General features: G+C 35.8%; 2 protein-coding genes across 3 annotated transcripts; one reads left to right on the top strand and one right to left on the bottom strand.

The window, feature by feature from the left end:
• Positions 1-290: 290 nt before the first annotated feature.
• Ctl1 (choline transporter-like protein 1) lies at positions 291-14036 on the top strand. 2 transcript variants are annotated; one of them, XM_028188343.2, is made up of 12 exons: positions 292-492; positions 575-1109; positions 3199-3365; positions 3928-3987; positions 4615-4782; positions 5813-5936; positions 6503-6647; positions 7159-7299; positions 7659-7821; positions 8692-8913; positions 10703-10863; positions 13220-14036. In XM_028188343.2, the coding sequence occupies exons 1-12, from the start codon at positions 379-381 to the stop codon at positions 13221-13223; spliced, it is 2004 nt and encodes a 667-aa protein (XP_028044144.2). In that variant the 5' UTR covers positions 292-378; the 3' UTR covers positions 13224-14036. The 2 variants fall into 2 exon arrangements, with proteins under 2 accessions (XP_028044143.2, XP_028044144.2); XM_028188342.2 differs by lacking the exon at positions 13220-14036 and having other exon boundaries at positions 291-492; positions 10703-10992.
• Positions 14037-20709: 6673 nt separating this feature from the next.
• Positions 20710-23177, bottom strand: LOC114253582 (ribosome biogenesis protein BRX1 homolog). Its single transcript, XM_028188512.2, has 5 exons — positions 22954-23177; positions 22495-22771; positions 22050-22333; positions 21370-21607; positions 20710-20934 (listed from the first exon to the last, which is right to left on the bottom strand). Exons 1-5 carry the CDS (start codon positions 23068-23070, stop codon positions 20747-20749), a joined length of 1104 nt encoding a protein of 367 aa, XP_028044313.2. The 5' UTR covers positions 23071-23177; the 3' UTR covers positions 20710-20746.

Here is a 23177-nt window from a genome sequence, read left to right on the forward strand (position 1 = left end):
TGAAATTAAATGAGATGATATGAGATGAAATATAATCTCAGTAAAATGGTGGTCATTTACTAAGATTTTTTCAGTGGACTTTTTGGAGGATCCCGAGAAGTTACGTCCAGCGGCTTTGTTTCATTTTCCCACATTTGTGCACTTTCACAGATATTAAACAGTTAATAAACCACCATTATTACACATTTAAACCCGAAGAAACACTAAATATACAAAATAAAACAAATCACACAACTTCACTCCTCGCGTTCCCGCCAAAAAGTCCCAGTGCTAATCTGTGATTTGTTTGAAGCATAGATTATACACTTAATATATGTTTGAAGCAAATTGCATCTAACAAACAATTTTGTTTACAAATTTCCAAGTTTTGGGAATAAAATGGGTTGTACTCAAAGTGAAATATCACCTCAATCAACACCTCATGAGACACCCAAGAAAGGCTGCACTGATGTTCTGTGGCTAGTTATTTACATTGTGTTTTGGATATTGATGGTATTTATGACTAAAAAATGTTTAAAATTATTTGCGGTTTAAGTTTTCCCAAAGTTCAAGCCTGAATAATATTTTATTTCAGCTCATTGTGGCGTGTATTTCATTTATTTATGGAAACCCTCAGAGACTGATAAATGGATTTGATTCTTTCGGGAATACATGTGGCGTTAAAAGCAACAAGCAACTTATGAACAATTCGCTTTCTGGTATTAACACTTTGGATAAAAAATACCTATTTTTCATGGACGTGAAAGAACTACGAAAGTCCTTAAAAATTTGTGTAAAGGAGTGTCCCAACAAAAAAATAGAATCTTTGGATGATATCAAACAGTTTTACCGTCAAACTGGTTCAAACCTGTGCAACTATCCTGTTAATGTAAACACACTACCGAATTCTGCAGAACTACATAATTATTATGGACCTTGTCCAACATTGCCGGTATATGAGTCTTTTCCGCTGTTGAACAGATGCTTTCCTAAAAAAGCTCAAGATATAGCCACAAAAGTATTCAAAGACTTTTATGAGTTGCTTAACAGTTGGGATACTATTGAACAAATGCTATCAGATCTCTATTCATCCTGGAAAGAAATGATAATATGCATTATCGTAGCATTTTGTAAGTATGTTAAACACTTTCTGAACTACTTTAGCTAAAGGAAGAATATCATTAGTTTAAATTCATTTTAATCTGACTGACCTTAACTAACATATGTGTGGGAGACCTTGGGAATTGACTCAGCATAATGATGTCACCCTTAGTTGAGTGAATTTGAAATAAGCATTAGTCACATTAAAGTGAAACCTAAAATATAGAATTGTTTAATAGCATTTAGAATTGGTGAAATAAAAAATCATAAAATGTAGATGCCTCAATAATTTAGTGAATTCTTAATATGTTTTTTTTTTACACAAATGGTTATTTAATTGATACTTATTGTCTTATTATAATTGATATATAAATAAATTATCTCTTATATATATGGTGGTTAGGCTGGTTCCATGGCATTTTTAAAATGATGACATCAGAGTTGCTGACTCCATTCTCTTAATCATTATCATTGCCTTCCATAGTGACAGTAATTAAAACTCACATTTCCGTTGAATTCCATTTATTCCATTTCAAGTGCACAGCGATAACAATAGAGAAGAGACTAGGACCATTTACTGTGGCAATCCTTGGGGTAGGCCTATATCAAGTGGGTGCAGTCGATGGGCTCCCATTTAGTGGTACACCCTGACCCACAACAACGTTGCGGCGTTTCGACGTCCGCAGCGCGCTATTGAGGTCAGGGCGGTTCCCGGATACCGTAACGTCTCGTTGGAGGCGGCGTGCGTGCTCGCTGGGACGCCTCCCTGGGACCTGGAAGCGGAGGTGCTTGCTGCGGATTACGCGTGGCGATGTGATCTCCGCTCCAGAGGGGAGCCGCGACCCCGTGCGACTGAGAACGACCGGTTGTTTCGGCCGCTACCTGCACCGAAGTGCCACCACTGCAGTGGCTGTAAAGAAGACACGGCGGAGCCCACGCTCCCGTACTGCCCTGCTTTCGCAGAGCAGCGCCGCGTCCTCGTTGCAAAAATAGGCTACGTCGTGGCTACGATGCTCGGCAGCGACGAGTCCACCATCTCGCAAAAGGAGGCGGCGTAACAGGAGAGGGAGAGCTCTTCTTTCCTCTCGGCGCCGAGCCAGGGGTCGGAGGAGAGCGTTTGTCCAGCTCCGGCCTCTGTGAGGAGGCAGCGGTGATGGTCACGGAGCGACTTGAGGGGGTTGAGGCTGCGCCGCACGCTATCGTCACTCTAGCGCACTGGCACTAGGAGGACGGGACGACGCGTCGGCGGCTGCGGCCTGCGATGCGGTCCGCATTGTCGTCGCCGGACGTTCTGTGGAAGAGCAACCCGGTCGGCGGTGTATCGCGTTCCGACCCGGCAGACTTGTTCTGGCCCAGCGGGCTATCCTGGAACACCAACGGCATCGCCCGGGCCGCCTTGGTAGCGCCGCCGTACCGCGGATACCGACATCGTTGGTCGTCGACTATCGCCTTGACGACCCGTTGGTCGGGCGTCCACGGGTTGGCGCCGCGTGTCTGGTCTGGTTGTAATGCTGACCGCGGGAACCCCTCTACTCTGACTGGGTTCTGACCCCGGATGGAGATCGGACGTCTCGTGTAAGAGTGCAGGGGAGTCGTTTAGTGCGGTAGAGTCCTAAAACTCCTTGGGCTCGCGGTCTGCTCCCAACACCTGCAGATCGTCAAGACCCACCTACCCCGCGCGCCCCTTAGGCGCGGGGACCTCGTAGGAGTTTCGGCCTCGGGCCCGAAAAAAAAAGACCTATATCAAGTGGACATAGGTGTCCTGATGATGATGATGATGATGATAATGATGATGAACTTCATATATTGATATATCAAAAACACACACATGCCTAAACCACTGTTGTTATAACAATAACAAAAAAACAAACAACAACAATAACTGTTGTTATTGCAATTTAATGCAAATGGATAATTAAAAGGTCATATCCCCATTACTTAGTAAGTCATGATTAGTAGTATGTAGTATGATTAAAAGAAATATTTCTGTAAACTAAGCGCAGGTGGGAAAATTAGTTAATGAACATTGATAATACTAAATGGATTATCAAGCTAGTGCTTACTTTACTACCTACGCAATTAAGAATAATCAAAATAAAATTTCATTTACTTTTTCAGTATGCTCATTGCTGATGGTGTCAATTCTTCACTTACTAGCCACTTTCGTGTCATGGATATTTATGATAATAGTATCAATAGTAAGCGTAGCCGGAACAGCCCTGCTTTGGTATACTTATCACGAACTAAGGACTAAACAAAGAAGCTTTGATGGCAGTTTCCTGGCTGTAAGTATAATTTATATGTAATCTTACTGGAATAACAATACAATTGATATTGACATTGTGCATCAATGTAGAGCTACCTCTGTAGACAGACAAGCATACCTTATGATAAGTGGTCACAGTTGTGCATGGATATCAGCAATGCTGCAAATCACCAACTTGTCTGAAGACTATATAAACATCTTTGAAGAAAGATGTGTCATAGAGTTCAGAAGATACCATGTGAGGGAAACTAGGTGGTATGTGGTAAAAAATATATCTGGAAATGCACTGTAGGGAACAAAGTGATCTAGGTAGTAGTAGTAGTAGTAAGATAGCTTGATTATCTCAAATAATTACTCAGAGCAGTTCCCATTAAACTACATTAAGTATACAAGACAGAGAGAACCAAACTCTCTTCATAGACCCAGAGGTGAGGACGGGATTATTATCGACAAAACAAACAGCCTCTTCTGCATAGATTCAAATGGAAAAACCACTATTTGCTTTTTTACGACAGAATAGTAAAAACTTACAAATTAAGGAGGCGAGTAAACATGCTCACCCCGTCTATTCACTATTACAGGAATCATTGAAGAATGAAAAAGCATTTCTTTGGTATTCTATAATTGCAACAGTTATAACTGTAAGTATGTGCTAATTTTACTATGAAATCTCAATAGTCCCTCTTAAAAACTAAGTTAAACTTATTAAAATTATGTAAAATAAATAAAAATATGCTAATAAAATTAATAACTTATACTCAATGTAAACAAATAATGGACCAAATAATTTATATTTAGAAAGTTATATTTGAAATCATTAAATACGTGTCCTATGACGAGAATACAAATATGTCGTTAACTTAATTTACTTATTAATCACTCACTTTATAGTGTTACGATAAGTTCGTTATAGCTATTGCAGGATAGCCGTCGGAGCCCCGTGGTTCGTCAGGAACATCGACCTGCACGACGACCTGGCCCTAGAGTCCATAAGTAAGTAACTTGACGACGTTGCTAACACGAACCCTAGCAAGAGCCGTGCTTCGTAGAATCTACCACTGGATCGGAAACGCGACCCACTGAGAAGATCCGGCGAGAAACTCAGTGGGCTGTGTCTGAGCGTTAATTTACTCGTCGAGCCCTTCGTCGCAAGCGACGGGTTTGACGATGACCGGAGTTTACGGAGTCCATAGACATCACAACGCGAATGAATTCGCGCAACGGAAGGAATTTGCAACCCTTAATTTAAAAATTTTATTCGGTTCTAGGTGATTTTGTTATTGCTCGTTTGGGTGATGCGTTCGCGAGTTTCGTTCCTCGCGGCTCTGTTTCGAGAGACAGCTCACTGTCTTGGCTCGATACCAGCATTATTCCTGCAACCAATCATTACTTTCCTATTTCTTGTAGTGTTCTTTGCATTCTGGTCTACGGTTGTGGTAAGTTAAATTTCATTACTAAGGATATTATAAACACGAATGTGTTAGAGACAATATTTAGTTCAGTTAAAAGAGACTTGTACTCTAACCCGGTTCTGATAATCTTTTAAAATCATAGTACAAATTCATTGAGGATTACATTAAACCTTTCATATGATGCAAAATGGTACAATTATTGCTTACTGAACGATATAAACAATATGATTTAAATTTAGAAAAAAAAACTTCGACTTATTAATAAGTCTATGGGATTTAACGTGCATGTGTACCATACTCTGTGTACAGATCAAGTGTATTGCTCATCTGCTTACTTAGAGCAATATCGCAAGTATGGAGGGTAGAGGCAAGGAGAACCGTCTCATATGGGAGAAGTTTGAAAAAGTATCCCTTTCAAAACTAAATAACAGTTCAAAAATCCTCCAGAATGGCGCTGGCATAGGCACAGATGATGTGAATTGAGCAGTTGTTAACTGATTGAAGTATGCTGAGTTAGGAAATTTAATATATTTAATGACTAGAGTAGTTAATAACAGTGTAATATACAAGACCTCACATGTTTGGACTACATCAAATTAATTTCGTCAATAGTACCTAAAATTATTGCTTTTCTAAAACGTGGAGACATCGATTGCATTTACTTATCAACTTCAAATAAAATACTTTTTGTGATTTTGTAGTGCTTACAATTCTTTCGTCCTTTTTTATTTCTCTATCTTATCCTAATAACTTTCAGCGCCTTTTTTTAAATTTACCCGGTTGCTACTGTAGCGCAACCCTTATTTAGCAGATTTTAACTGACACTTTTCACAACAGAGACGTTTCTCGTTACCTCTACCCTACATAATTGCAAGAAATAGAATAAAATATATACATATGTATAAATAAAAAATATAATAATGGAGCAATTTGGCATTGCTGACGTCCATCTGCGACGGTAACCACTCACCATCATGCGGGCCGTATGCTCGTCTGCCTAATAAGGCAATAAAAAACTATAAGTATATCAAAATAATGACCAATTTATTTCTAGGTTTGTTTAGCTACAGCTAATTATCCTGGGATTCCGTTTAAGTCAAATTTCTTTGTCAATGAAACAGCAAATAACATTTATCAAAGTGGTAGACCTGCAGAAGCTCTTAACGGTATTTCAAAAGGTAAATTTTATTATTCACATGACAAAAAATCTGTTAGAAATGGTTTATTAAGATTCTTCCAAATCATAGTAAAACAAAATTTTATTCTATATTTGAATTGTATTTAGGCATCTTACATGTTTTGATTCAAAATGTTTTGCTTACCAAGAAAAAAAACCCGGTAGTAATGTTTATTATATACTAGCTGACCCGGCAGACTTCGTAGTGCCTCAATCGATAAAGAAAAGACCTAAACTTTTGTATAAAATAAACTTAAAACAAACAAAAGGAATCTGTCTGAGGGGGGACACATCAAAGAAAAAACAAAATTGTTATTTTTATTTAATTACGAATATTTTCATTCATTTATCTACCTTTTAAACCTTCTCTGGACTTCCATAAATAATTCAAGACCAAAAATAGCGAAATCGGTCCAGCCGTTCTCGAGTTTTAGCGAGACTAACAAACAGCAATTAATTTTTATATATATAGATATTTTTCTCTGTTGTTATTATATGTACATTGATAATGTTCATATCTCATGAATATCGTTTTATCGTTTACTAAGAGTACTTTATTATTCACAGATACTTTCAAATCAATTGAATTCAGCCCGATGTGGATACATAGCATGTGGTGGATGTGTCTTATATCTTTAATCTGGGGCAGTGAGTTCATACTTGGTTGTCAGCAGATGACCATAGCAGGGGCTGTTTCACATTGGTATTTCAGGTCAGGATGAATTATTTAGTAAAACCTAGTAAATATATTCTTTGGGATTTAATGATTAAAAATATATATATATATATGTATTATATATTTATTGATTTAGTTTAATTTAAGAACACATGACCTAGGCTATATCTACACCTTAATAAATGCTAAATAAAGAATTTTGGTTAATGTTAAATTTAAATGTTAAACAAGAGTTATATTTTAATGATGATGTAAATTAACAAAAACGATAGTAGAATAGAAAAACATGAAACAATTTCAGATCGTTATTTTCAAACTGAAGTTTGCAGTGTTGGTCTGTGGAACTTGTTTCTAGGGTGGGTAGTAAGTTTTATCGAACACAGTGTGTGGCAGTGACCACAGATGTCCCACCCACCTTGACTACACCCTTACGTTTTGAACTGATGCTCAAAGACTCTGGTGACCGCCTACCACCAGAAGCTTGTCATCGGTTCCATTTAAAATTGTGTTCTAATAATTGTTGATTAATACTTAATTTTTGTTACAGGGGGGAAAACTCACATCCATCACCCGTCCTATATTCCATAGGGAAACTGTTGAAATACCATTTGGGATCTGTGGCGAAAGGATCATTTCTGATTACACTATTCAAAATACCAAGGCTTATATTGACATATTTGCATGCCAAGTAAGTGTAATTTTTTATTTTGACTAGTTAAATATGAGCCTGTAAGCAATGAATAAGGGGTATGTAAATGATTTTCAAACGGCATTTACGTTTTTAAATACGTATTTTATTGCGCCTAAAAAAATACTAAATAAAAAAAATACTATTCATAAAACTTTCGAGGAAGTCTGCATAGGATAATAATATAATGACTCAAGTGAATTAAACGAAATAATTCTAAGTGATTTGGATATAGATCAAAAATTTATAATTCTGTCTAAATTATTTCTGACTCTTAAACAGTAATAGCAGCTAATCTAGCACTTAAGCATACATAAAATAAAAAATAAAAAAAATAAAAAAACTTTTTTTTACTACAGGCTGTCAGCGAGTGCTGATAAAGGATCCGAATGTGCGAAATGCGGTTTAAAATGCGGCATCTGCTGCTTCTATTGCCTGGAAAAGTTCATACGATATCTGAATCATAACGCATACACTATTATCGCGATCGAGAGATGTCACTTCTGCAAAGCTGCCGGCAAGGTAACCGAAAACAACTTTAATATACTAAACTTAGAAATAATCTATACTTAAAATTATAAATGTGAAACTGTGTGTTGCATTGACATTTTAAAGTAATAGTATTAGGTCAGGTGAGTCACTATGTCAAAAAAATAAATTCCTGTTATGACACTTTTCCTTGACCATGCGGGCAAAGCTGAGGACAACAGCTAGTGTTACATAAAGATTCTAATAATCTTCTATGAAATGTCTAACTAAAACGAATTATGATTATTAGCTGAAAATGGTCATTTAAATTTATTTATTAGATTAGATTATTAGAAACAAAATTCCAGTTTGGCTTCTCGTAAATATAGTAGAAGGGACATTGCTCCTTCCAACATATCGTACTCTTAGAATGTTACCGGCTTACAATACTCCACGCCGACTTCATAACACTAGTTTGGTCGTAATCTCTGTGTGCTAGAGTTGGAACAGCGCCCCTAGCGGCAAAAGAAGGGAAGCTGTTCCATACAAATTTGAGTTAACTTTTACGCGATCGAGAAGTTAAAAAAACTCACTGAGCGCACCGAATTATTAGTACAATTCGTCTTTTCGCATTAAAACACAATTTCCAAAAATAGTTTAGTTTTAGTTTTTTTTTTTTTAGTTTACCTATGTTTTGACTACTATTAACAAAATTGATACATAATTGTATCTTACTTTAAAAGGCAGATAATGTAACTGGTAAAAAATAAAAAAATAAATGTTGTAAATATGATTAATATTAAAAATATCACATGTTAAACCTTTAAAACACTATCCTGTAAAATTAGGAAGTTATGAGATTATACAGTTTTAATGTGACAAGACGAATTGACTATCACTAAAACTGAATTAATTTGTTCGTAGGCCTTCAGTACAATAGTGAACAACGCATTACAAGTAGCCACAATAAACAGTATCGGCGATTTCATACTGTTCCTCGGGAAATGTATAGTAACGGCGGTAACCGGCATCGTGGGCCTCCTGCTGCTCAAACGAAACTCCGATCTGCATTTCTTTGCCGTTCCAACTCTTGTTATATGCATTTATTCGTTCTTCATAGCGCACTGCATTCTGTCCCTATACGAGGTAAATTATAAAATAATTAAATAGTTTAAAAAAACGAACAAAATACGCTTTTACAGAAAATAAATTTTAATAAATTTGAATTAAATAAAAATAGTGTAAGAAAAAATTATTTTATTGTAAAAAAAAACGTGGGATGCTTTTCAGGATGTTATCAAAATAAACCCTTCCACTATAACTATATCTGTTCATAAAATATTTATAACTATTGATACCATGCACCCTACGCTTTTTTTTTACAATAAAATCATTTTTTCTCACACTATTTTTAATTCAAATTTATTACAATTTATTTTCTATTTTTTAGTTGGATTTTCTATAAAAGCGTATTTTGTTAGTTTTTTTTAACTATTATTTATTTTTCATTTTTTAGTTGAATTTCAATTTTTTCAATTTTTTTTTAAATATTGAATTGTCATCGGTCCTTAATAAGTATATCAAATTTCGAGTTAATTTAACGTTTTGAAGGGGGTCAAAATCATGTTCAAAGGTTCCATTACATCTGAAGCTAATAAGAGTGTATTAATGAAATAAGCTTGTATAATAATCGGCACGAGTCTTGAGCTCTGATCTTGACATGCGAAGAAGTCCATTTTTGGGTCTGTTTGGGGGAACAAAGCAAGGGGATGAGGTGGCACCGGCCATGTTGATTACGTGATTGGATCTTCCCGCGTCGTGTCACATGCTGTCACATGATTGGGTCCCTGTGTTGTGCATGCGCATCACTACAGCAAACTACACTTTCGTCCAAATTTATTTGCTATACATTTTTTTTTTTTATCAACCTCATTTAATTTATATTGTTCAACTTCATATTATTATAATATTCTAATAACGTAACATTTTAAACTTGATCTCAAAATGAAAATATATAGTGTTAGGTAGTAAAGTGGCCCATAATACTGATAAAATAAAACATATCATCAACTAAATGAATTAATTGCTTTAAATTGACTAATGAATGAAGATCGCATATCGACTACCTAATATGCAGATTATTTCGATCATGACTCACGTCATGATGATGAAGATGAAGTTCCTACTGCTACTTACTAGCCATTTTGAAGCAAGTGATGTGATGAATGCTGTGTCGTTTATGTTAGAATGAAATGCTTAACAAAGTCTTTTTTTATTGTTTTTGTTATGTTATGGGACCTCAGCTCACCTACACGCTAGGGTAACGCTGATATAACCTCTCAGGGCTGTCAGAATAGGTAGGATTTTTTTTAATGAGGAATTATGATGTTCAGTTATAATATGGTTATAATAGTGTTAGTGCATCGCCTGACAAACAGAACGTGGTACGTGTGTCAATCAATGTTTTATGTCGTCTATTGATTGTTAATCGGAATTTCTCATAAACTTATTGTACATAATATGATATCAAAAAACTCCATCGTCACAAAACCTCCTACCTCTTTGGTATGGCGCTAAACCTTAGTTAGCTAGAATATTTTTTTCGGGCACCCCTGTATAAGATGTACATAATTGTAATTAGAAAATTAATCTAAACTAATATATAAATCTACAGTGGTTTTTACGGATGTTCCGTTATAACTACTGAACCGTGTATCCGATTGACTATGTAGAAAATACATGTACTTAATGGATAGGCTAATATTTATATGAGTGTTGAACTCCCTACACCAGTTGCGGGGGCGTTAATGATGAGAATCTTTGTGGGGGTGAGAAATAATAATGTTAATTTTAAATGCCCAGCGAAGCGGACTGGTACAGCTAGTATATATATAAATAAATTAAAAGCATCATTCAAATTGCATAACTTTTTCAGATGGTGGTCGATTCCTTGTTCCTCTGCGTGTGCGAAGATCGTAATATGAACGGCGTTGAAGGTAAATGGAAGAGTTCAAGATTAGCGGAACTCGGCGGTCATAAGATCAGTAAAGTCGACGACGAAGCCGACGGAGCTGAGCTGCAGGACCTCAACGAAAAGTATTGATTTATTAATTATGTTCTAAGCATGAAACTGCCGTGGATGTTTTGTATCTTACATCGTCTTTTCGCATTAAAAAGGTACAATTTCCAAAAATATTATCGAAATTGAGTTAAAATGCGAAATCATTTGGTATCATCACCAGTATTTTTCTCATAAATACTGTCAAAAGAGCGTAGTTTAGTTTCAGTTTTTTTTTTATTTACCTAAGTTTTAACTTCTACTATTAACAAAATACATAATTATATCTTACTCTAAAAGACAGATAATGTAACAGGTAAAAAATAAAAAGTAATAGTTGCCAAGATAATTAATATTAAAAATATAATCATTATCACATGTTAAACCTTTAAAACACTCCCGTAAAATTAGTAAGTTTTGAGATTATACAGTTTTAATGTGAGATGACGACATGTCGTCGTTGTCAAACCAAAATCGGCTATGTGCACTTTTTAAGATTTTTACTTTTTGACCTATACATATAATTCACAGCCCTATCTACCGTATAAAAAAAACTGTTATGTGTCTATAGCTTTAATATTTATGTATAGCTTTCATTTGATATAATTCTTAAAAATTCACCTTCATATAAAATTTTATACGAAAATGTTTTTACTCTATAAGTAATTCAAAATATAGTTTTTGCACATAGCAGATTTGGGTTTGACAGCGACGATGCAGCGATGTGCTAGTTAGTGGGCGTGGGATCATGTTGTTCTTAATAATTTAATGTTATAGGCAGCTATCCTGAATGTTTATTTTATGTATGCAGTTATAAACTAAAATAGTGATAGTCTTCAGTATTCGCGAGTCGTAGATAATTAAAAGTAATTTTACGGTTTAATTGTGCGATTTTTCGTCGTTATACATGAATGATCGTGATCACCTTATACTGCAAAGTATAGTATCGAAATGTCGGAAATCATTTTATAATGATTTAAAAAATATATGGATGATTAAACCGTAAAACTAGTTTTTATTATAAATGGTCATACAAAGAAATAGTTGAGGTGAATGATGAAATGACAAACAAAAATCATTTCTTTATTTTGATCTGGAACCGTATTTTTATAAAGAATGAGCTTGATTAAAATTTTCCAATTTTCACTTGTACTGTGTGCACAGAGCATGCTACTTCCGAAGTTAAACTTCAAGAATAATAGCCGGTCCATACAGTCGTTTCCGTCCAATTTTTAAAGATACTTCCAATGTTTTTATATCATTTAAATACCTTTTGTCCATTATTATAATAAGCTGCTATTAAAAATAGTTTAATAAGGTAGTTTGTGTCTTGTTGAATTGTGTGTGAAGCTTAATAGTCTATCTGTTTATCTTGTGTCCGTTTTATGTGCAAGAATTTTAATGGGTTAGCTTGGTCAAAAGAGCTTAATATATTTTGAATGAATACAGTAATTTATCTATTGCGCATTGTAATCGTTTATTAACATTAATATTTATTACTAATTTAGTGGCTTAATGTGTTTATGATATTATTTGAAGCTACCTCATTGCTTGTGACCATAAATTTGTTTATTCATAACACAACTAGCGAATTATAATTTTGATGATTCCGAGGTCTGAATACAAAAAAGCTAAGGATCGATAACATAGTATCAATGTTATCTGAACAATATAGTTGCTGAATAAATATAGAACTCCGTTAACACGCTTTTAAAAATCAGCAACTGTTCAGGAATTGAAACAATTGAATAATAAATCTCACATCGCACCGTATGGGAAATCTGATCAGATGCTTACATGTTATTGGAATGTTTCGATGAAGACGCGATATTACTTCTATTGAGTCCTTGCACATCTATATAGTTTCTGAATTCAAAATTGTTTTGTTCGTAACAAGCTAAGTAAGACCATGGTTTGAAGCCATTTCCCATCTTACCATAATCTATTGAGCTCTTGTAGTATTTTATTCAGATATTATATATTTATAAACTAATACTGTTTCCAACCATTTTGCTAGTGAAAGAAAAGTATCATTGTTGGTTGTTTTATTGGGTGCATTGTTTGTAATTTTTTTAATAACTTTTTTGTACGTAGTATTTGAATGTGGTAGAATATATAATATTATTAATCGATAAGGCAATACCTTTACTTATTGCAGAATCAAGTCAAATTCATCTATGCCAGTTTTAACTTTTATTGACAATAACTTCATCGAGTTAATATTTTGCATAGAATACCTATTTACTCGGTTGCCTTTAATGAAACCAATCGACCATTTTGATAGTTCTAATATTTTTGTAAGACAATTTGTGTTTGTCTTACTTTTGAATGTTAGATAAAATCTTTGTTTTCTTTAGTTCGAATCGCGTATAAATAAATTTAACTTTTTTACAGGTAACAATCTCACCTTAGAAGTATATTAAATCGCTTTCTATGAATTTGATGTTAGATTAACTTGAATCTATGTAGCACACTATTGTGTCTTTTGAAGTCGTTTATATGTCCACAATTTACTATTTTATGGTTTATATAATTTACATTTTTAACCGTTTTTTTTGTTTTTAACTATAAATTGTTTTTAAATGTTATCTACCGCTATTTTGAAAATGTTTAATAAAGTTACAAGCACATTAAGTACAAATATTTATTGAAACAAACTTAGTTGTAACTGGTTGTCATTTTGAAACTTTTACTAAGAATACTCATAATAACTTGGAATAATTTTTATATTAATTTTCAATAAGTATTACTATTTGTATTTTATATACTGTAAGCCAATTTAATTACCTGTAGTGCTCTCGTGTGTTACTTGTTAAACATTTAGTAACGTAAATGTTTAATATTTGCCTTAAATTCTCAAAAACTAGTATGTAACGTCACATATGAGTAGTATGTCGTGGTTCGATTGTTCCGTGACAAGGGCGAATGTAATCCAAACAATATCATGGAAATTGGTATCTTGTATTTTAGTTTATAAGTATCTCATTATATTTTTTAGTTTTTAAGTATCTCATTATATTTTTAGTTTTTAAGTATCTCATTCTTTTTTTAGTTAACTTTTATTGAATGTACTAATTTGTCTCACAATTTACTGACCTTCTTGACGCGAACTAGATTTAATCAATTTTAGTACATTTATTTTGATATACGTACACTATGTAATTATTTGCAAATTGCTAAAATAAAATTTGTTCTTTCTAGGCTTTACACCTACTGAGGCATTGTCAATCAATCTCTAAAATTAAATATACCTTTTGTATTTACATTTAACTATTACCTGACCATTAAGTATAAATGTTTGAATAAAAGAATCATCTCGTGTACCTTCTAACGAAGTCTTACGATAATCAAAGCTTTAATGTGTCAAAGATAAAGGTTTAAAATTTTATATTTTGCTAGAATTTTCTAACTATAGATGGGCAGACGTTCCCGTAGCTCATATGGTGTCCGTCTGCTGTCCATCAGTCAGAGCAATGGTCATCATAACTTTGAGACAAAAGTTTGAATAGCACCAGACACTGAATCAGATTGACCTGTTAAAAATGAGCCATGTAACTCACTGCTAATGGTCGCGTATTTGCCTTTCTCCAATATGAATATTATTCTCGTCTAATTAAAAGCTTTGTTTTTTGTAATTAGCATTTAAAGTAACTTGACAAGACTCTTTTTTAATTGAGAGTTGTGTGGATCGCGAACGACTATATTTTGAATTTTATTGTATTAAGGGTTGCCTTCGCAGCGCCCTCACAGAAACGTCACTTCAATTTTAACAACTTGCAGAGTAATATATTTACTTAAAAAAACCAATAAAGGCGGTTTTGAAGGCTTGATTATAAAATTGAAAACATTTTCTACGTATTGACAGTTATAGTCGGATTTTTTATTAGACGAAGTAAACTGACGTTTACTGTGTTGTCAGTTTTTGATGAAATAAAAATAGTGTTGTGATAAAGTGAACGATTGAAAAAACTCCTGAATTAATGAAATTGCCTCGATTGTCTAGTGAATAGTTAGTGTGCCGAACTGCCGATATCGGGCACGGGGTTCGAATTTTAGCCATGCTTTGTACATACCAACGAGTTTTCGACGAAACATTATGTTCCTATGGTATCTACCTGTACTGAATACCGAGTGTTTTAAACATTAAGAAAAACATTGCGAGGTGTTGGAGTTAATGGATATAGAAACTCCTTATCAAAAACATATACATAGAAAGAAGTGACAAGAGTTGTCATAATAAGTGAAGTGAAGAAATGTCTGTCACTTCGTGAAGTATAATAAAATAAGAAAACTGTGATTTCGATAATAAATTCTAAAATATCGACGTAACTAATACGAATATATAAAAGTGTGTTAGTAGGTATATTATTTCGTAACTGCCTGCACTCTGCTACCAAGAACATTAAATCATATCAGGTTACGGACCCGCACTACGAAAATGGAAGGTATCACAGGAAAGCTTCAGATCGGCCTCCTAGATGGAAAAAATTGGGACACCTGGAAATACAAAGCCTTATGCTTACTACGCACCGTACCGTCGGCCCTAGAAGTAGTTGAAGGATCGTTCCAGGAGCCTACTCGTCCACCTACCGGATGCGGCGATGCTGAATTGGCGGCTTATCAACAACAAAAAGATAAGTTTGATAAAGCTGATGCCAGCGCTATCCTAATACTTACCACCAATATGCAAGAAGACACACTTCGAAAAGTGATGCGGTTCACTAATGTACGTGATGTCTGGTTAGAGCTCCACAGGCTGTTCGACGGAACAAATGAGGACAAAACCTACAACCTGTGTATGAGTTTCTTCAGCTTTAAGAAGGATCAAGCAGACGACATAGCCACCCACATGTCAAAATTAAAGAACATCTGGACTGAACTGAATCAAGAACTCAAGAAGGACAGTAACCAAGAGCTACCCGAACTGCTACTTGTTTGTAAGATACTGGACACACTTGATGATTCATACTTCAGCTTCAGAAGTAGTTGGCTCCTCCTGCCCAAATCCAACCGTACTGTAGAAAGCCTAACTAGTCATCTCTGCGCATTTGAAAGGGCACTGCAAGGTAACAACGTACCTTTGCATCATTCGGAAGCCCTGGTTTCGAATATGGAGAAGAAGAAGGACAAGAAGCTTAAATGCAACTACTGCCTAGGTATTGGCCACAGAGTACGCAACTGTCAAAAATGGATCCGTGACGGTAGACCTCCTAAGAGCCAAAATCCGACCCAGACAGCAACGCCTTCTACTTCAAAGACCGCTAATTTGCTACTCATGTCTTTAGAAGACAACGAAATCTTCACAGTTTCACGGGACAACGAGAACTGGTACATAGATAATGGTGCAACAAGCCACGTCACCAACAGAGCTGATATTTTCCAAACCTACGATCATTTCAATGAGAACTACACTGTTACAACGGCCGCTGGCAATGAAGTCCGTGCCAAAGGCAAAGGAACAGTACAGCTCAGAGGATATGTTAACGGGAAACAAATCGACATCAGTCTGCAAGACGTCTGGTACGTTCCGGCCATAAGTAAGAACCTCTTCTCCGTACTCGCACTTCACGACCGAGTCCCGAATAGCACCTTTTCATCCAGGACAACTGAATGCAACGTCATTGTCAACGGGAAAGTGTGCTTAATAGGAAAGAGACAAAAACAAGGTGGCTTATATCGACTGGAAGTAAAACCCGTACTGCCAGAAAAACCACCCGAAGTCTTTGCAACTACAGCAACGATGCAACTTTACCACGAGAGACTCGCTCACCAACATAAAAGACACGTAAGAGCGACGATCCAACGGGAACTAGGTCTAATCCTGCCGATGGATAAAGATACCTGTGAAGGCTGCATCTTTGGAAAGGCGCATCGACTTAAATTCGGTACAAGAACCCGAGCTACCGCGCCCGGAGAAATCGTACACACTGACGTTTGCGGACCGTTTCAACCTAGCTTCTCAAACTATAAGTACTACGTTCTGTTCAAAGACGACTTTACTGGCTACCGTATGGTGTACTTCATACGCAAGAAGTCCGAGGTCAAAGACAAATTAGTTTTGATGATCGCTCAAACTAAAACAGTCTGACACACCATAAAGTGCCTTCTAAGCGACAACGGCGGTGAATTTGACAACGCGTCCATAAAAAATGTTTTAGACACACATGGAATAGCACAGCGACTTGTCACCCCGTATACACCTGAACAAAACGGAGTAAGCGAAAGGGAGAACAGAACCCTAGTTGAGACAGCAAGATCAATGATGTACGCTCATGAGCCATTACCGCAAGTGCTATGGGCAGAGCTCATTAATACCGCCGCATACATACTGAACAGAACAGGTCCCACAAGTTCAGATAAATCTCCGCATGAACTTTGGTATGGAAAGAAACCTATTATTAAACATCTCCGAATAATAGGCTCAATCGCATACGTCCATATTCCAAAGCAGAAGCGTAGAAAACTCGACAAAAAGGCAATAAAAGGTCGACTTATTGGGTACGACGAAGATTGCTACCGTATCTGGGTCACAGACGGAAAACACTCGACGCTCGTCCGCTCTCGTGACGTAATCTTCGATGAGAAACCTCTTCCCATCTGTAACAGTGAAATTCCTAAAACAGAAGTTGAGACAAGAGAATACCCGATTACCATAACGCCAAATACGAACTTAGAAAGAGAAGTTGCAATTCCAGAGCAAACACACGTTCACGAGGGAGATACAACTACCGAAACAATCTCCAACGACCATGATCATGTTCTCGAGGGAGAAGAATCGGATCAAGTCCTCTACGAAGACCATGACCATGAAGACGAAACGACAGTTCCAGAAGAATTATTTTATGATGCTGAACCACCGCCAACCGGCTATAATCTTAGAGATCGCTCACTGATTCGACGTCCTGAGAGACTAAGAGATTACGTCTGTATCACTGAAACATTCCCAAATAATTTCGCAGACGCTATGAAAAGGGACGATCGCGAAGAATGGCAAAGGGCAATGGGTAGCGAATTGAAATCCTTCGAAGACCTGAACGTTTGGACGCCGTGTGCATTGCCAAAAGGACGAAAAGCACTTCCCTGCAAATGGGTTTTACGGATCAAACGAAATCCAGATGGCACGATCGACAAATACAAGGCTCGACTTGTCGTAAAAGGGTACAGACAAAGGAAAGGAGTAGACTATGACCAGACCTTCAGTCCTGTCGCACGCCTGACTACTGTACGAGCACTACTCAGTGTTAGCGCGCATGAAAACTTACATCTGGTCCAATTCGACGTTTGCACAGCCTTTCTGAACGGAAAGCTCGAGGAAGAAATATACGTTCAACCGCCAGAAGGGTGTAACCTCACGGAAGGAACGTCTACCGTTTTCAAGCTTAACCGTAGCCTGTACGGACTTAAACAAGCACCAAGGTGCTGGAACTCGTGCTTTCAAGAGATCCTATTGGATATGAACTTCAAACAGTCCGAAGCTGATTGCTGCTTATATTCAAGAGAAGTTAACGGGAAGAAACTACTGATCACGTTGTACGTCGATGACGGATTAGTAGCTGCCACTGATGAAGACACGGCTAACGCTTTCTTAGAAGATTTGAAGAAGAGACTGCGCATAACGACGAAACCAGCGACATATTATCTTGGTCTTCAAATCCATCGAGGAAAGGATGGCTCCATCTTCATCAACCAAGAGGCATACGCGAAAAAGGTATTAGACCGCTTTCAAATGAGTGACTGTAATCCCGTTTCCACACCGATTGAGAGAGAGGCTATTCAAGAAGGGAAAGAAGAAACGGAAGCTTCCTGTTTCCCATATAGAGAAGCTGTCGGTGCTCTGGCATACTTAATGGTTGGTACTCGCCCTGACATTGCTTATGCCATCGGAGTTGTCTCAAGAAAGTTGGAGAAACCTGTAAAGACAGATTGGCTCAAGGTAAAACGTATCTTGCGCTACATCAAAGGTACCTTTTCGCATGGGATCTCATATAAAGCTGGTCTCAAACCTGGAATCCTAGAAGGATTTAGCGACGCCGACCACGGAGGTGATCCAGAAACCGGACGTTCCACAACGGGAGTGATCTGTCGCTATTCTGGAGGCACAGTTTCATGGATCAGTCAGCGACAAACATCGGTCGCTATCTCCACTACAGAAGCCGAAATTGTGGCAGCTAGTGAAGCTGGCAGAGAACTAATGTGGCTTGCTAGACTATACCAGGCATTGACTACAATTGCGGACGTACCGGTTCTGCATGTGGACAATGAAGCTGCTGTTCGTCTTGCTCACAACCCCGAGTTTCACAAGAGAACGAAGCATATCCGGCTCAGACATTTCTACGTCAGAGAATTGGTAACTGAGGGTATCTGCAACGTTGTACGGATCGGAACAAAGGATCAAGTCGCAGACATCCTTACCAAATCACTACCTCGTACGTCATATGCAGTTCTACGCCAGGCACTAGGACTGTGTACTATGTAAATGTTTAGGGAAAGTGTTGGAGTTAATGGATATAGAAACTCCTTATCAAAAACATATACATAGAAAGAAGTGACAAGAGTTGTCATAATAAGTGAAGTGAAGAAATGTCTGTCACTTCGTGAAGTATAATAAAATAAGAAAACTGTGATTTCGATAATAAATTCTAAAAAATCGACGTAACTAATACTAATATATAAAAGTGTGTTAGTAGGTATATTATTTCGTAACTGCCTGCACTCTGCTACCAAGAACATTAAATCATATCACGAGGAAGCTTGTAAGACTGTCCTATTTCCAATGCATCATATAGTTGAAACTATAGATGTATAAAATATAACAATTATAGGTACATAGGTAATGAAAATAAAAAAAACTGATTGTAGTTACATACTACTAGTAACATATTATTATATTGGATCACTTTAATACAATTTTATTGTAAAATATAAATAATATTCTTTTATAGTTTGAAATTAATGAGTAACTCTTCACACTCATTGTTCATTTATGTGATTGAACGAGAACTGAACGCATCACTATTACTTTAAATATAGCAACATTATTACACAAAGTGACATTAGCTACTGTCAGCTGGCTTCGTCTAATTAAAAATCCGACTATAGTTCCTTATCGATGTAAGGTTAACTGAAAAATTAATTTGTTTATGCTATAGTATTTATTATGAAAAAAGAACATAATATTCCTAACCTAAAAGTACATGTTATTATCGGCAACATGCTTCCTCAGTTTACAGAAATAGAGTTATCAGCAACATGCTTCGTCAAAAAGTACAATACTTACTTTCAGCTACAAGCGTCGTTATTATATTTAAAATAGTTCTAACAGTTTTAAAAATAAGAATTAAGTTTGATAACATAATGATTTGATTTAAAAACAGTGTTAGATTTGAAGGATGGGATAACCGTATTACAATCTAATTGAAACTTCAACCTCAAGTATAACGCTGATGGCGGCATTCTCGTTGTATCAACGGGCCCGGTAACCATTTGTCACCAGGAGGGTTATGAGCTCGTTGGTTCTACTATGCATTTGAAAAGAAAAGGAATCAATAATAGAAATTGTTTGTGAATAATGTTGCCGAGGTGATTTAAAATAATGCCACAAATGATACATAATTATTAAATCATAAATATCAGATTGGGCCTTGTGAGCTATTTTATTGTGTTGTAAATTTTGAAAATTGCATTAAATAGAGAGAAGATAATACTTCAAAATTAAATTATTAATACTTCAATATTGTGACATTTTAGGGTACATTTTATAATTTTTTGGAATATTTTATGACTGCCAGCTTTTGAACTATATTTAATTTAGACGTATTTTAATATAAAATATTTAGCACCTGACTGCTTTTTATGGTATTTTTCACAGAAATAACAATCACGTGTGTGAAAATGTGCTTTATTTTATAAAATAATAAAAATTTACATTTTAGAAGGTTTTTTCTTTTTAAATTGTTTTCGTTTCTTTATTTGATCTGAAATAAGTTTGCTTTTAGCTTTCAATTGTTTTCTTCTGATAACCTTATCAGGACGGTTAGATGATTTTATAGAAAATACTGGCTTCTTCACAAATCTACCCTCTGCTACAGAAGTCTCGTTTTCAATTTCCTCTGTTAAAAAAATACGTTTTTATTAGTAGTGGTGGTAGGTTTTTTCTTTGTTGAGGCACATACAATAGAAAAAGAGAGAGTGTATGCTATAGATCTAGAAAAAGTGAATGTTGTAAAAATTGCGTTAGATGGGTGAACACACTCATGGTTCACTGGGTTTTAAACGTCTGTTGGAATCCCCTATTGGCTTATGACTATACATTATAATGTAAATACTACCACTCTCCTTATTACACTAGGTCAAAGTCTCAAATGTCTACAATGGTTGTCACACCTTTATAACTTGAATGGTGGAAGCATTGCTGCTTCCTGGTAGTATTAAGATAATGCTACCTACCTGTGGGGGCTTATAATATGAAGCCTATCACATGTTCTTAAATTTGTAAATTGTCTGTGGTTTTATTTTAAAAATTAATAGCTTAAACAGTTGTTTACCTTTTATAATCACTTCCTTTGCCTTTTCTATTGGATTTCCTTTGAAGAAATCTGCACCTTCTATATCAGGGTAGCCTGTTTCAGGTTTTGTTGCTTCATACAAGGCCTTCTTTTCGATCCTGTTTTCATATTTGTTACCTGCTTTTCTAGAATAAGCCTGTCTTAGTTTGGCAGGACTAATGTATTTAGGATTTTCCCATAATGTTGCACCCCCAAACGATCCTGAGAATATCTTGACCTAAAGCATATTACATTACTTGTAAAACAGTATTGTTCCCGACATGTTACTTAGTGGTAAAGTAAATCAATAGACCCAATGTTGGATCAGCCTTGGCATTACTTACATTTACTTACAGCCTAGCATATCATAGTATAGCATATATTGTGTGCGTGTTTAGATTTGAGTTCAGCCACATAGTCATACATTTAGAATTGTTTTTTTGTTTAAGTGAAACTTCTTTAGAATTATTATGATTTCAAACTTGATGAAACGAAACGAAAAAATAAGTGTGCCGCGATTGGCTTGCCGAAGCGGTTCCGAGCGCCACCGACAAATCACAAAGCGCTCCGCACAGTTTCGCGTCCCCAACTATGTGACTTGCACACACACACATTTTTTTTCTTTAGTATTGTGAACATGCACAAATCTACAGATATTGAAAAAAAAAACGTTAACTTACAGGATTCAATACAAATCGTGGTCCTATTTCAGCTAAAGCACCATCTTCAGACAGAATCTGATAATTTCTGAACCAAATTCTGTTATCTAATACCATAAAGGTATACACATGATCGAAAAATGGTTGACTTTTTGGATGATAATTAGGTACACCAAAAATTTGTACCAGTAATTCTTTCAGTAAGCAGTAGTGAGGATCTTTTGTAAATTGTGGATCGAAAGATAACAAAGGCCTAGAACCTCTCAAACAATTGCCAGTCATTTTCAGTTCCCCCATTGTATAAACTGAAAAAAAGAAATTACTTAAATGCTGCTTTTTAAATGTATCATTAACTATTCACATCTGAAGACTCAAAATCCCCTACTGAAACTGAGTTTGAGTCATAGATGTAGTTCACATTCAGTATTTTTTTTTATTCTATATAAATTTTACATAATATACATACTGTTTTCCACCAAAAATTTAGCACTTGGTCCATTTGGTATATTAGATATCCACATATACAAATCCCTCATCTTTCTTCCTTCAAATAAAATGCATTTGTTGCAGTTTTTCATCTCGCTAATTTCATTAACAACATACAAGTTTTTGCTTCTCTCCATTTTGGACTCTGTCTTATGATGTGGCATTAATTTCTTAATATCTTCCATTAAATGCCTGTGACGATGATTGATACCTCTCATCGCAAAGACGAGTACCCTCTGTCTGTTTATCCATTTCACCTGTACATCATTTTAATTGTAGAAAATGTGGAAACGTTTACAAAAAGTGCGGTGCAAAATTTAGTGTAACAAAACGTTCAGATGCATTACAAATATTAAATGGAATATTATTATGTCTTACGATAGTATGCGCAAATCTCATTTTACTGAGTAGATTGAAAAACATAAAATAAACAACCTACCTGTTTGGGTGCAGGATCACTAGACATTCGTACTGGAGGTAAAGGTACATTTTCATCTTTAGTTACGGGTTCAGTGATTCGTTGTTTTACTTTGGAAGTTTTTTTAACTTTTACCATTGCTTTAAATTTAATTAGTAAATGTAACTAGAATCAAAAATAATTGAAGTTTAACACCAGACTCAATCTAAGCTGAGCCCACGTGGAAACTGACACTTGACATTTGT

This window comes from Bombyx mandarina, chromosome 22 (assembly GCF_030267445.1).
Source record: "Bombyx mandarina strain Sakado chromosome 22, ASM3026744v2".
Lineage (NCBI taxonomy): Eukaryota > Metazoa > Arthropoda > Insecta > Lepidoptera > Bombycidae > Bombyx > Bombyx mandarina.